General features: G+C 34.9%; 1 protein-coding gene across 5 annotated transcripts in view; it reads right to left on the reverse strand.

Annotated features, from left to right (window-relative positions):
- Nucleotides 1-11022: 11022 nt before the first annotated feature.
- The window catches only part of RASGRP3 (RAS guanyl releasing protein 3), a 93774-nt gene continuing 91743 nt past the window's right edge, over nt 11023-13053 (reverse strand). For all 5 annotated transcript variants that reach the window (XM_033125561.1, XM_033125559.1, XM_033125560.1 and 2 more), the window contains one exon: nt 11023-12951. In XM_033125561.1, the coding sequence (XP_032981452.1) occupies nt 12943-12951 (9 nt within the window). In that variant the 3' untranslated portion in view covers nt 11023-12942. The remainder of the gene's footprint in view (nt 12952-13053) is intronic.

Below are 13053 nucleotides of genomic sequence, written 5' to 3' on the forward strand. Positions count from 1 at the left end.
AAGAGCCTGGATTCTGGAATATACTTCTGGGGTTTGAAGCCAGGCTCTACTTACTAGCTGTGTGTTCTTGGGCCTATTGTTAACTTCTCTGTGCCTCAAGTTTCTCATCAGTAAGAAGTCAGATTAATGCAGTATACGTGAATCGCCCTATGTAAAATACTTAGGACAGTGCCTGACATACAGTAAATGCTGTTAGTTGATGCTATTACTGTTATTATCAGAATCATCATCATTATCCTCTTTAGGAAAAATTCCCAGATGTGAAATTACTACGGTAGGTCAAAAAGAAAATACATACCTTATTTTGATGAATATTGTCAAAATGGAGTGTTTTAATACCTGATGGGACTATTTAGTATTCACTCCTTACTTTTTGTCAGATATTTCATAGCTATTCATGTTTGTTTTCTTCCACTTTAAAATCAATTTGCTAATGCAAAAAAAAAAAAATTTCCTCTTAGTGGTTTTTGGGGATTGCATTAATAAATGCAAAGGTTAACTTGAAGAAAACCAAAATCTTCATGATACTTTCTCCCTATCCAGAAATTTAGTGTCTTTCCATTTAGTTCGGCCTCCTTTTGTGTCTCAGAAGCATTTTTAGTTTAGCTTGCTTGCTTCTTGTTTAGTTTATTCCTTGATATCTTAGCTATTTTTGTCACTTATATATAAAGTATTTTATTTTATTATATCTTCTGATTTCTGTCTGTACTTATGAAAACTATTTCTGTCTATTAATAACTACCTTATCAATTTTTCTTTTGGTTTATAATAATATAATAAGTTTTCAGTTGATTTTTGGGGGTTTCTAAATATAATCACATCATAGTAATTATTTTTGCTTACTTTTAAACACTTATACCCCTATTTCCATTTTTACCTATTTGTATTACCTAATGCCTCAGAGGCATTATTAGATAATATGATGATACACCTTTGTATCTTATACAAGTCTTGAGTATAAATGCTTACAGTGTTTCCTTACTAAGTATCACGCTGGTTTTGGGGTTGAAATAGATAAATTTTAATCACATGTAGAAGTTTTTATCTATTTATTTTTAAGAGTTTTTAACTCGAATGTATGTTGAATTTTGTCAAGTGTTTATTTAGTATTTATTAAGATGATTATATAATTTTACTCTTTAGATTTTATTAACATAATCACTTATATTCATAGATAAATGAATATTGAACCATTTTTTAATTCCTAGTATGAACCTTCATATTTTTTACTGTACTTACAATATTTCAGATTGGCCTTAATATTCATACGTGAGATTATTTCAGTTTTCTTATTTGGGGCAATTCTTACTGGGTTTTGCTGTCAATATTATGATTGCTTCATTTAAAAGATTTTAGAAATTTTCTCTTGTATTCTAGAACAATGTAAGTTACAGTGAAATTTTCTGTACTTTAAAACTTTGGTCATAAAAAAGAATGAAATATTGCCATTTGCAACAACAAGGATGAACCTAGAGGGTATGCTAAGTGAAAAAGTGAGGCAGAGAAAGATAAGTAACATATAATTTCAGTTATGTGTGGAATCTAAAAAACAAAATAAATGGACAAACAAAACAGAAATAAACTCAGAAGAAATTGATGGTTGCCAGATGGGAGTGGAGTTAGGGACATATGTGAAAAAGGTAAAGGAATTAAGATGCACAAATTGCCCATTATAAAATTAGTTGTGGGGATGTAAAGTACATCATAGGGAATATAGTCAATAATATTGTAATAACTATGTGTGGTGTCAGATGGGCACTAGACTTATTGGGGGGATCACTTCGTAAGGTATATAAATGTCCAATCACTACTTTGTACACCTGAAACTAATATAATATGGTATGTCCACTAGAATTTAAAAATTTAAAAAATATTAAAAAATAAAAATTTTATAAAATTTTCTAGTAGAACCCTGAGTCTGAGGAAAATGTTGGACAGTAGCCTCTTCAACAACTCCACATTTTTTCATTATTAAGTCAGTTTTTGCATATTATATTTTTCCAGAAAATTATCCATTTTAACTAGGTTTTCTTTTTTTTCTGTTTTGGTCCAGATTTGAGCAAAGTAGCCCTTTATTTTTATTCTTTCTTGTCTATTCATGTATTTAAGACTTTAAATTTTCCTCTAAGTAGTGCTTATGCTGAATTCTGTAGGTGGTATGTACAGTGTTTTTATAGTCATTTCCTATACATTCTTCAGTTTGAATTTTCTGAGTGATTCAAGAGTTGTTTGAAGCAATTGGAAGAGGTGGGATTTGTTTTGTTTCAATTTCTGAATTTTAGGGACTTCATTTCTCTGGTTTTCCCTGTAAGTTCTAATTTTATAGTATTATGATAAAGTTTTACCTCTATTATTTCCAAATTTTTTAATCTTATTGGTATTTTCCTTGGGGCCTAACATATGATCAATTTTTGTGAATGTTTTATTGAAGAAGATGGAACAGGAGATTTATCTCCGTTTTCAGAGGAAAGAGGACATGTGCAGTTTGATACGTATATGTATCAATTTTTAACATCGTGATTTAGAGTACAAACTCTGGAGCCAGACTGACAGTATCTAAATCGCAAAAACAGTACTGTGATCTTATGTGTGTAATATAATTTCTCTGGGCCTCACCTCAGTTTCCCCCTCTGTAAAATTATTGCAGTGACAACATCTACCTCTTAGGCTGTTGGACGGATTAATTGGGTTGATATAAGCAAAGCATTTAGAACTGTGTAGAATAAAATAAGCACTACATATGTATTAGCTGTTACAATTATTTAGACTTCCCTTGTTAACTATTCAGTTTTTCTAGAGTAGCACTGTCCGAATGAAATATAACATAAGTCACATATGCAATTATAAATGTCATGGAAGCTATGTTAAGAAAGTTTAAAAAAAGGTAAAATTATTCTTAACAATATATTTTATTTAACCCATTATATAAAAATTGTTTTCATTACAATGTGTAATCAACATACAAAATTTCTTAATGACGTACTTGATCGTCTTTGTTGTGTACTATCTCTGAAAGCTGGCATGTTTTGTGCCTACAGCACACTTCAGTTTGGATTAGCTACATTTAAAGTGCTTAATAGCCACAAGTGGCTAGTGGTTACCACTTTGGATGGCACAGGTGTAGCAACTTATTTTTTGTGTACTTGATTTGGTATGTTATGAGCTAAGTAAGGTGAAAATAAATTTATAAAATAAAACATTTATTTTCTTATACCATTAATATATTTCTGTGTATTTCTCCTTGAATCTCCTACACCTTTTTGTTCTATAAATGTTGATGTTCTGTAATTTGATACAAAAATAGTCATAATTATTATATTTTCATTGTGAGCTGTATCCTTTATCATTGAAATGGACCGTCTTTGTCTCTTTTTGGGTGTTTGCCTTGCATTTAATTTTGTTTAATTATATATTGATGACCAATTTTTTTTCTTTGTTTGCATTTGCCTAATATATCAGTCCGTTTTAAATTTTTTTCAACCATCTGAATCGCTTATGGTAAGTCTCTTGGACACAGCATAGAATTGGATTTGTCTTTGTTATCAGTCTGAGACTCTTGTTTTTCTTAATCGTTGAGTTTAGCCAGTTTACGCTTATATGATAGACATGTTTAAACTTAGTTCCATCTTATTAGTTTAGGTTCCTGTTTTTTGTTTTTATAACTTTTAAAAGTCTTTCATATAGAGTCTCTTTGTTTTTTGTCTTTACTCTGATATTTAGAAAGATTTCGAGTTTTATTCTAATGTTTACCTTTATAAGTATGTAGAATTGCCTTCATCTTATATTTCTTTAGAAAGAATTACTAAGAAAAGTCATTCAAAACCTGGACATAAGGCAAAAGATGGCTGCCTGTTGTCTGTGTGCCATTCTAGAGCAGTGTCGAACAAGGCTGCCTAAGGGTCACCTGACTTTTCTAGAGCAGTGCTTCCCAAGGGCAGGACCCACCCGGCAGCATCACCACTAGCATCGCCTCGCAGGGGAACTTGTAAGAAATGCAAGTTCTCAGGCCTCACCCCAGACCAACAAAAAGCAGAAACTGGTGATGGGGCCCATCAGTCTGTGTTTATGTGAGACCTCCAGAGAATTCTGATGCAAGGGACTGGTTCTGATCCAGGGGCAATTTTGTTCCAGAGGGGACATTTGTAAATGTCTGAAGACATTTTTGGTTGAGCTTTTATCCAAAATTCGTGGGAAGTTCATTTAAGGAAGGAACAAGGTTAGTGTCCGAGCCAGGTGAAAGTAGTCTTATATCCTAAATTTGCATGTACGTTGAATTAGCCTTCACATTTGGGGCAGAGATTAGCAACTGGGGGATTTTTTTTTTTTTTCCACCACAAAGATTCAGATACACTACTATCCTAGAGACAGATCACTTCTTGTAAATATTCCGTCTGTGTGTTCCAACTCTTCTGCTTCTCAGAACCAAACCAGGCCAGGAAGAAGCTGCCACCAGCTGGACTATTTGTTCCTTTTGCTGAAAATAGAGGATTGAGGATATGCACTTCAGAGTGTGCCCCTTTTCTCTGAGAAGGGTGTTTGTTGCTGCCTGGTTTTTGTGTGTTTGTTATATTGCAGCCCGAGGAGGTATATCAGGAAAAATATAACTAAAACGTCCAAAGCAAGCTATACATTCAATGCAATTCCTATGAAAATACCAATGGCATTTTTCACAGAACTAGGACAAAGAATCCTAAAATTTATATGGAAACATAAAAGACCAAGAATAGCCACGGCAATTCTAAGAAAGAAGAGCAAAGCTATAGGTATCATGCTATGTGATATCAAATTATATATACTATAAGATCACAGCAATCAAAACAGCATGGTATTGGGGAGGGAAGTTATCACGTTGTGAGGGGTGTAAATGTCTATTACATGTTTTGTACACCTAAAACTAATAAAAAAAATCAACATGGTACTGGCATAAAAACAGACACATAGATCAATGGAACAGAATTGAGAGCTCAGAAATACTGTATTTTGCTGTGTATAATGCGCTCTTGTGTATAATGTGCAACCACAGTTTTGGCCCAAACTTTCAGGGGAAAAAAATCTTTTGTTTTCATTTTTTAATTCAAATATTTATTTGTTTATATTTAGGTACTTATTTTTTGTATTACAAAGGAATTTTAGCATTTATTTTTTAACATATTATGGTACAAGAAATTTTACATAACAATTACAAAACACAAGACCAGATGCAAGGTACAAGAAATTTTATGTACCAGTAACAAATGTATGATATTCATGCATCATAGAAGACCAAGAACTCTTCATTGTTGCAAATTCATCGTAAGTTCAATAAAACCAATTATTGTATTCCAGATATTATTTTGTAATCCAGGTTATTATTTTGCATACAGATACCATTATTGATTTCTAGACTTACACTTTTAACTCATAAGCATAAATGAATTAAAAATATATAAATTTGGAATTAGCACTACCCATGTATAATGTGCATCCTTATTTTTCCCTCACAAATTTGGGCAAAAAAGTGCACATTATACACAGCAAAATACAGTAAATCCATGCCAGTGTGGTAGTTTAATCTATGACAAAGGAAACAACCATTTACATTGGGGTAAAGACATTCTATTCAATAAATGGTGCTGGGAAAACTGGACAGATACACGCAAAAAAAAAAAAATGAAACTGGACCACCTTCTTATACCATATACAAGAATAAATTCAAAATGGATTAAAGACTTAAATTTAAGACCTGAAATCATAAAACTCGAGAAGAAAATGTAGAAACTAAACTCTCAGACATTACCCTTGGTTATATTTTTGGTGATACGTCTCCTCAGGCAAGGGAAACAAAAGAAAAAAAATAAACAAATGGGACTACCTCAAACTAAAGTTTTTTCCCAGCAAAGGATATCATCAACAAAACAAAAAGACATCCTACTGAATGGGAGAAGATATTTGCCAGTGATACATCTCATAAGGTGTTAATATTCAAAAATTATATATATTAAAAAAAACAAACTCATACAATTCAACACCAAAAAAAACAAAATCCAATTTAAAAATATGGGCAGAGGACCTGAGTAGACATCTCTCCAAAGAGGACATACAGATGGCCAATAGACATATGCAAAAATGCTCAACATCATTAATCATCAGAGAAATGCAAATAAAAACCACAATGAGCTATCATCTCACACCCAACAGAATGGCTATTATCAACAAATCAACAAACAACAAGTGTTGGCGAGAATGTGGAGAGAAAGGATCCCTCATGAACTGTTGGTGGAATTGCAGATTGGTGCAGCCACTGTGGAAAACAGTATGGAGGTTCCTCATAAAACTGAAAATAGAACTACCTTATGACCCAGCAATTCCAATCCTGGGTATTTATCCGAAGAAATCCAAAACACTAATTCAAAAAAATATATGCACCTCTATATTTATTGCAGTATTATTTACAATAGCCAAAATATGGAAACAACTGAAATGCCCATCAATAGACAAATGGATAAAGAAATTGTGGTACATTTATACAATAGAGTATTACTCTGCCATAAAAAATAATGAAATCTTACCATTTACAATAATATGGATGGACCTAGAGATATGCTAAGTGAAATAAGTCAGACTGAGAGAGACAAATACGATATGATCTCATTTATATTTGGAATCTAAAGAACAGAATGAACAAACAAAACAGAAAAAAATACAGTCCAGTCAAGATAGCAGAGTAGGTAAACGCTGTGCTTACTTTCTCTCATGACCACATCAAAATTACAAGTAAACTACAAAACAATCATCATTGAGAATCACCTGAAATCTTGCTGAACTAAAGACTTACAACCAAGGAATACAGAAGAAGCCACCTCGAGCCTGGTAGGAGGGGCAGAGATGCAGAATGGGCTGGTCGCACACCTGTGTGTGACCATTAAAAATCAGACGGATATCTCAGTGACAGAGTTCCCCCTCGAAGGAGCAAAGGGTCCCAAGTGCCACATCAGGCTCCCCAACCCAAGGTTCCTGTGCCATGGAGAGAAGTCCCCATAATGTCTGGTTGTGTAAACCAGCAGAGACTATAGCTGAGTGAAATGGAGGGCAGCTGGAGTTCCAGGTGCTCCTCTTAAGGGACCGGCGCACAGACTTACCCACCGACGGAATCATTGGCTCTGAACTCCAGCGCTGGGGCAGCAGCTGGAGAGGTGGCCAGAACATATGGTTGGGAACTGAGTTGTCTGCAGAGACAGCAGGAGAGGCAGCTTTTTCCCAGACCGAGGAGCTTGCGGAAGCCATTTTTTCTTTGTTGAGCCCTCCCCCTTCCCAGCATGCAAACGCAAGCGGCCGCCATATCTGACTATCTGACTCTCCATCAAGTTTGCTAATGCCCTTCATTCGCCACGCCCTGGTGATTTGATACCCCGCCCCACCCAACTTTCAGGCACACCCAGGCCATTTCCAGTGGCTTTTTCGTACAAACCTCCTGCCTTGGCTCATGCTGCAGACTTTCCTAGGGTCTCTCAAAGATTCACAAAACCCAAATAAGCAGCATCTGGCTTGACCATGTTCTGTACCTCTGACAGAGCAGCCCTAAGCCCAGCACTAGCAGCAGTCGGCCTTGGTACGCGGCTTGCCCTCTCCAGGCCCTTCCAAGCATGGCGCAGATGGCAGCCATCTGCAGATCTCTTTGTGGCTCCTGCTGGATGGCCCTCGGTGGGGCCCAAGCTGCGGCTAAACTTCACCTGCAGCAGGTCCCTTCCTAGGTGGCCCTGGGACTGGCACACCCAGTGACCAGTTTCAAAATGAGCTGGAGCGTCACCCAGCTTCCTCCAAAAATGACCCACCCAAGAGGTGCATTGGGCAGGTATCAGAGGCTTACAGAGGCAGATCCTGCTCTGTAAGTTCAGCCCCTGCACCACAATTCTTCCACTGTAGTGATGGCCTGTCCTCACAATCGATGGACCTGAGGGTCAGTCCTTCCCATTGAGATGCAAGTAGCAACCAAGGCTCAAGTACAAGAGGAGAGCACACACGAGTCACACAAGGGACACATCTGGGGTGCACAGCTCAGGTGACCAGGAAGACTGCACCACTGAACCCCATAGCACACCTACTATATAAGGCCACTCTACTAAGACTGGGGGAGACCTAGCATCCCTACCTAATAAACAAAAACAAACACAGGCAGGTAGCCCGAATGGGGAGACAAAGAAACATGTATCAAATAAGAGAACAGAACAAAACTCCAGAAAAAGAACTAAACAAAATGGAGACAAGCAATCTACCAAACTGAGAGTTCAAAACAAAGTTATAAGGATGCTCAATGCTCTCAGGGAGCACTTCAACAAAGAGATAGGAAACATAAAAATGAAGATAGAAAACATAAAGATGAACCAGTCAGAAATGAAGACTATAATAACAGAAATGAAAAATATATTACAAGGAATCAACAGTAGATTAGATGAAGCAGAAGATCGATTCAGCAATTTAGAAGATGAGGTGGCACAAAACACCCAATCAGAACAGCAAAAAGAAAAAAGAATTCAAAAAAATGAGGAGCATTTAAGGGGTCTCTGGGACAACATATGCTGCCTGTAAGAGACTCACTTCAGGTTGAAAGACACACACAGACTGAAAGTAAAGGGATGGAAAAAGATATTTCATGAAAATAGAAACAAGCAAAAAAGCTGGGGTAACAATAGTTATGCCACAAAACTGACTTTAAAACAAAGACTACATACAACACGAGACAAAAAAGGACCAGTAATCCCACTTCTGGGTATTTATCCAAACAAACACAAAATTTTACTTTGTGGGGACGTGCTCTTCCATATGTTCATTGCAGCATTATCTACATAAGCCAAGATATGAAGGCAGCCTGGGTGTCCCTGAATGGATAAAGAAGAGGTGGTACATATATACAGTGGACTATTAGTCAGCCATAAAAAAATAGTCTTGCCATCTGCTACAACATGGATGGACCTAGCGGGTATTGTGCTGAGTGTAGTAAAGTCAAATAAAAAAAGACAAATGTCATATGATTTCACTTATAAGTGTAATCTAAAGAACAAAAGAAACAAATAAAACAGAAACAAACCCATAGATTAAACAGAACATTTTGATGGTTGCCAAATGGGGGGAAGGGGATTTAGGGATGGGTGAAAAAAGGAATTAAGAAGTATAAATTTGTTGTTATACGGTAGTCATGGGGATGTAGGGTATAGCACAAGGAATATAGTCAATAATATTGTAATAACTATGTATGGTGTCAGATGGGTACTAGATTTATGGATGATAGATGGGAGGGATGTTGGAGCAGGTGGAAAAAGGTGAAGGGATTAAGAAATACAAATTCATAGTTACAAAATTGTCATGGGTATGTATAGAAAAACATAGGGAATATAATCAATAATATGGTAACAACTATGTATAGCGCTAAGTGGGTACTAGTCAGGGTGATCATTTCATAAATTATATAAAAGTCTCTATGCCGTATACCTGAAATTATTGAAATATTGAATGATAACTGTAATTGAAATTTTTAAAAGGGGGGAAGATAAAAGGAAATAAGAGGTTCAAAATTCCAGTTATAAAACAAATAAGACTTGGGGATATAATATTCAGCATAGGAAATATAGTCAATAATATTGTGATAACGTGGTACGGTATCAGGTTGCTGGACTTATCATGGTGATCACTCCTTTAGGTATATAAATGTTGAATAACTATGATGTACACCTGAAACTAATATAATATTGTATGTTAGCTATACTTTAATAAAAATCTTTAAAATATAAAATTTTTATAAAGCAAAAAAAAAACTATATAAAATTACAGGCAGGTATTAAAATGGAGCACTTCATATTATTTAAACTACCCACTCAAAATAGTTGTCATAAAATTGGTGTAAAATTAAAAAAGAAAAGAACAGAAATAGACTCATAGATACAGAAAGCAAACTGATGATTTTTAGATGGGAGGGGGTTGAGGAAATGAGTAAGAAAGGTGAAGGGATTAAGAAATACAAATTGGTATTTACAAAATAGTCATGGGGATGTGAAATACAGTAGGGGAATATAGTCAATAATGTTGTAAAAACTATGTATGCTGTCAGATAGCTATTAGACTTACCAGGGAAATCACTTCATAAATTATATAAATGTCTCACCACTGTGCTGTACACCTGAAACTACCATGTTTCCCCAAAAATAAGACCTAGCCAAACCATCAGCTCTAATGTGTCTTTTGGAGCAAAAATTAATATAAGACCCGGTATTACATTATATTATTATATTATATTATATTGACCCGGTATTTTATTTTATATTATATTATATTATATTATATTATATTATATTATATTATATTACATTAACCCGGTATTATATTATATTATATTATATTATATTATATTATATTATATTATATTATATTATATATTATAAAGACCCGGTCTTATATTACAGTAAAATAAGACAGGTCTTATATTAATTATTGCTCCAAAAGATGCATTAGAGCTGATTGTCCGGCTACGTCTTATTTTGGGGGAAACACGGTAATATAAAATAATACTGAATGTCAACTATATAAATTAAATATATACATATATGTTTACAAGATGTAAAGTACAGCATAGGGAATATAGTCAATGATATTGGAATAACTATGTACATACAGTGTCATATGGGTAGTAGATTTGTTGGGGTTATCACTGTGAGGGGTGTAAATGTCTAATCATTATGTTGTTTTGTACAATTGAAACTAATATTTTTAAAAAAAAACTACAAAAGGAAGGTCTGGAGGAATGTCTTTCTTCTCCAACATGGGTTTGCCTATTTTGTTTATTTTATTCCTTATGGGAAATTGATAGATTGAAAACATCACAATCACTGTTAGTTGTGAGGAAATGATAGAATCAAAACTATAAAGCTGCTCATTATGTACTCAAATTTCTGCAAATAATAGTAGAGTGTGTATATACATATTTATACACATACCCACATGTAATTTATATACATATGTACACACGTTTGCTTTATTTTCTTTTTTGTTTGTGTTTATTTGTTTTTTACTCAAGGAACATTTAGTATCTTTGTCACAGGAAGGCTGACAATACAAAACTCTTCTTATATGTGAAAATTCAAAAATAACCCAAACTGAGTGGCAAGTAATTACTCCGAATAGCAAAAGAACAATCCAACATTTATTAACAAGATTTTCCTGAATTTTCTTCAATTAAAAAAACACACAAGAAAGTTTGCTTGTACTTAAATTGCTGTTTTCTGTTTTTAATTTTGTTAACATGTATTTCATTGGCTTTATGAGTAGAAATAGTGTATATACATAGAACCAACATTTGGGGATGGTGGTTTGCCTTCTGGGGTGCTGGCATATGGTAAGTGAGTTCTCTGATTACCCAGCTTCATCACAGCTCCCTCAACCAATACCGTCATTTAATTTGCAATATCTCTGCAAATTGGTCTCTCAATTGCACAATTAAATCACTTCTATCCATTTTGGAATCGTATTTTAAGCAATCATCTTGACGTAATTCTCACAGGCTCTGAGCTCCTGAGGGCAGAGACCAAGCATGACTTGTCTTTGTGCATCTAGCACAGGACCTGCCCAGAGCAGGTATTCAACAGATGTTTCCTGAGCAGAACTGTCAGTTACCTAATGGAAAACGAGAAGAAAGGCATTTTTTATTTTATTTTTTTTTTAACTGAAGTGACTGCCTCAAATAGAAATGAATTTAGCCTTATGTAGAATATATACACTTAATCTCCCAAATGCAGACCAGTTTCTGAATGATCAGTTGGTAGCAGATCACAGGCTCAATCCCATCTGTTTTTGAACATCTTGAATCAACTTCTCTCTCCTCTTATCTTGTAAGAAAGAGACGCACAGGTAGTTGTTTTGGGTCAGAGGAACATATTTACAATATTGATACTTCAACATTTTAGATGAAATGTTAATCAAAGGGAGTTTGTGATGATTTGCTTTCTATCTCTGTTCTTTAATTACGGATGACAATTTCTTAGGAAGAGCACAAGAGTTCTCTTTCACATCCCAAAATATTATTTTTTAACAAACAAAATTCTTAAAACTATTTTGAGTTTTTAAAAATTGCTGGTTGTTTTGCCTTTTGTTAAATAGTTGGTTGGTTGTTTGTTTTTCTCCTAAATTTTATCTACAAAGGCTTGAGTTATTTTTTTGTTTTTCACATTTCTTAATAGCAGTCTTAGAAGTTTTAGGAAAGATTGGTAACTCCAGTCAGGTGGGACAAGTATAGTTAATTTTCCCTCATGGCAATTATAAATATTAGGAGAATTTTTATGGTTGTGTCATAGCTTCCTAGTGATGCAGAATTGGTAAGACTTACATGATATATAAACATGTGACTTGTTACACATCATTATAGCAACCGTATGATAAGAACAATGTAAACAGCTTCTCCTTGCAACAGATCGGCATTAGAAGAATCACTGCATTCCAGGATCTGAGGAGCATCCTTGTCCCTCAAGAAAATGTTAAGTTCTGGTCCCATCCAGAAAGCACATAAAAAGACCTCAAAATCAACTCCTCATTAAATATACCCCCAAATTTTATAAAAATACTGAAATAATATTCTCACAAAGAAAGCAAAGTCAGAGTTTAGAGAATAAGTATCAAGTACATGCACAAAAGCTTTCATTTCACCCGTATATGAATGGCTCTAGAGAAAGATACATGAGAAAACAATCAACTACGTAACACAATCTTCATGGCACCTAAGGGCAGGGGAGGAGGAAATAAATAGTTCATAGGGTAAATCCTCTGTCCCATAGTCCAATCAGGGAGATCCCACGGTGTCACAAGGCAGTAAACGTCCAGATATCTTTTCAGATAACTTCCTGAGCGCTGGACTATTCAGAGTTTCTCATTGTGCTCCTTCCAAATGTCAACATTATTGCCTTCAGTGTCCTCAGCCTGAAGTCAGCCATCCTGCAATATGAATGAGAACCTGTTGCACGGCTGGGTCTCATTTAATACAATAAGAGTGTTCCTAGAAAGTAGTTTATCAGAGAAATTCGAGAGATCATCTCA

Source organism: Rhinolophus ferrumequinum, chromosome 13, assembly GCF_004115265.2.
Source record: "Rhinolophus ferrumequinum isolate MPI-CBG mRhiFer1 chromosome 13, mRhiFer1_v1.p, whole genome shotgun sequence".
Classification (NCBI taxonomy): domain Eukaryota; kingdom Metazoa; phylum Chordata; class Mammalia; order Chiroptera; family Rhinolophidae; genus Rhinolophus; species Rhinolophus ferrumequinum.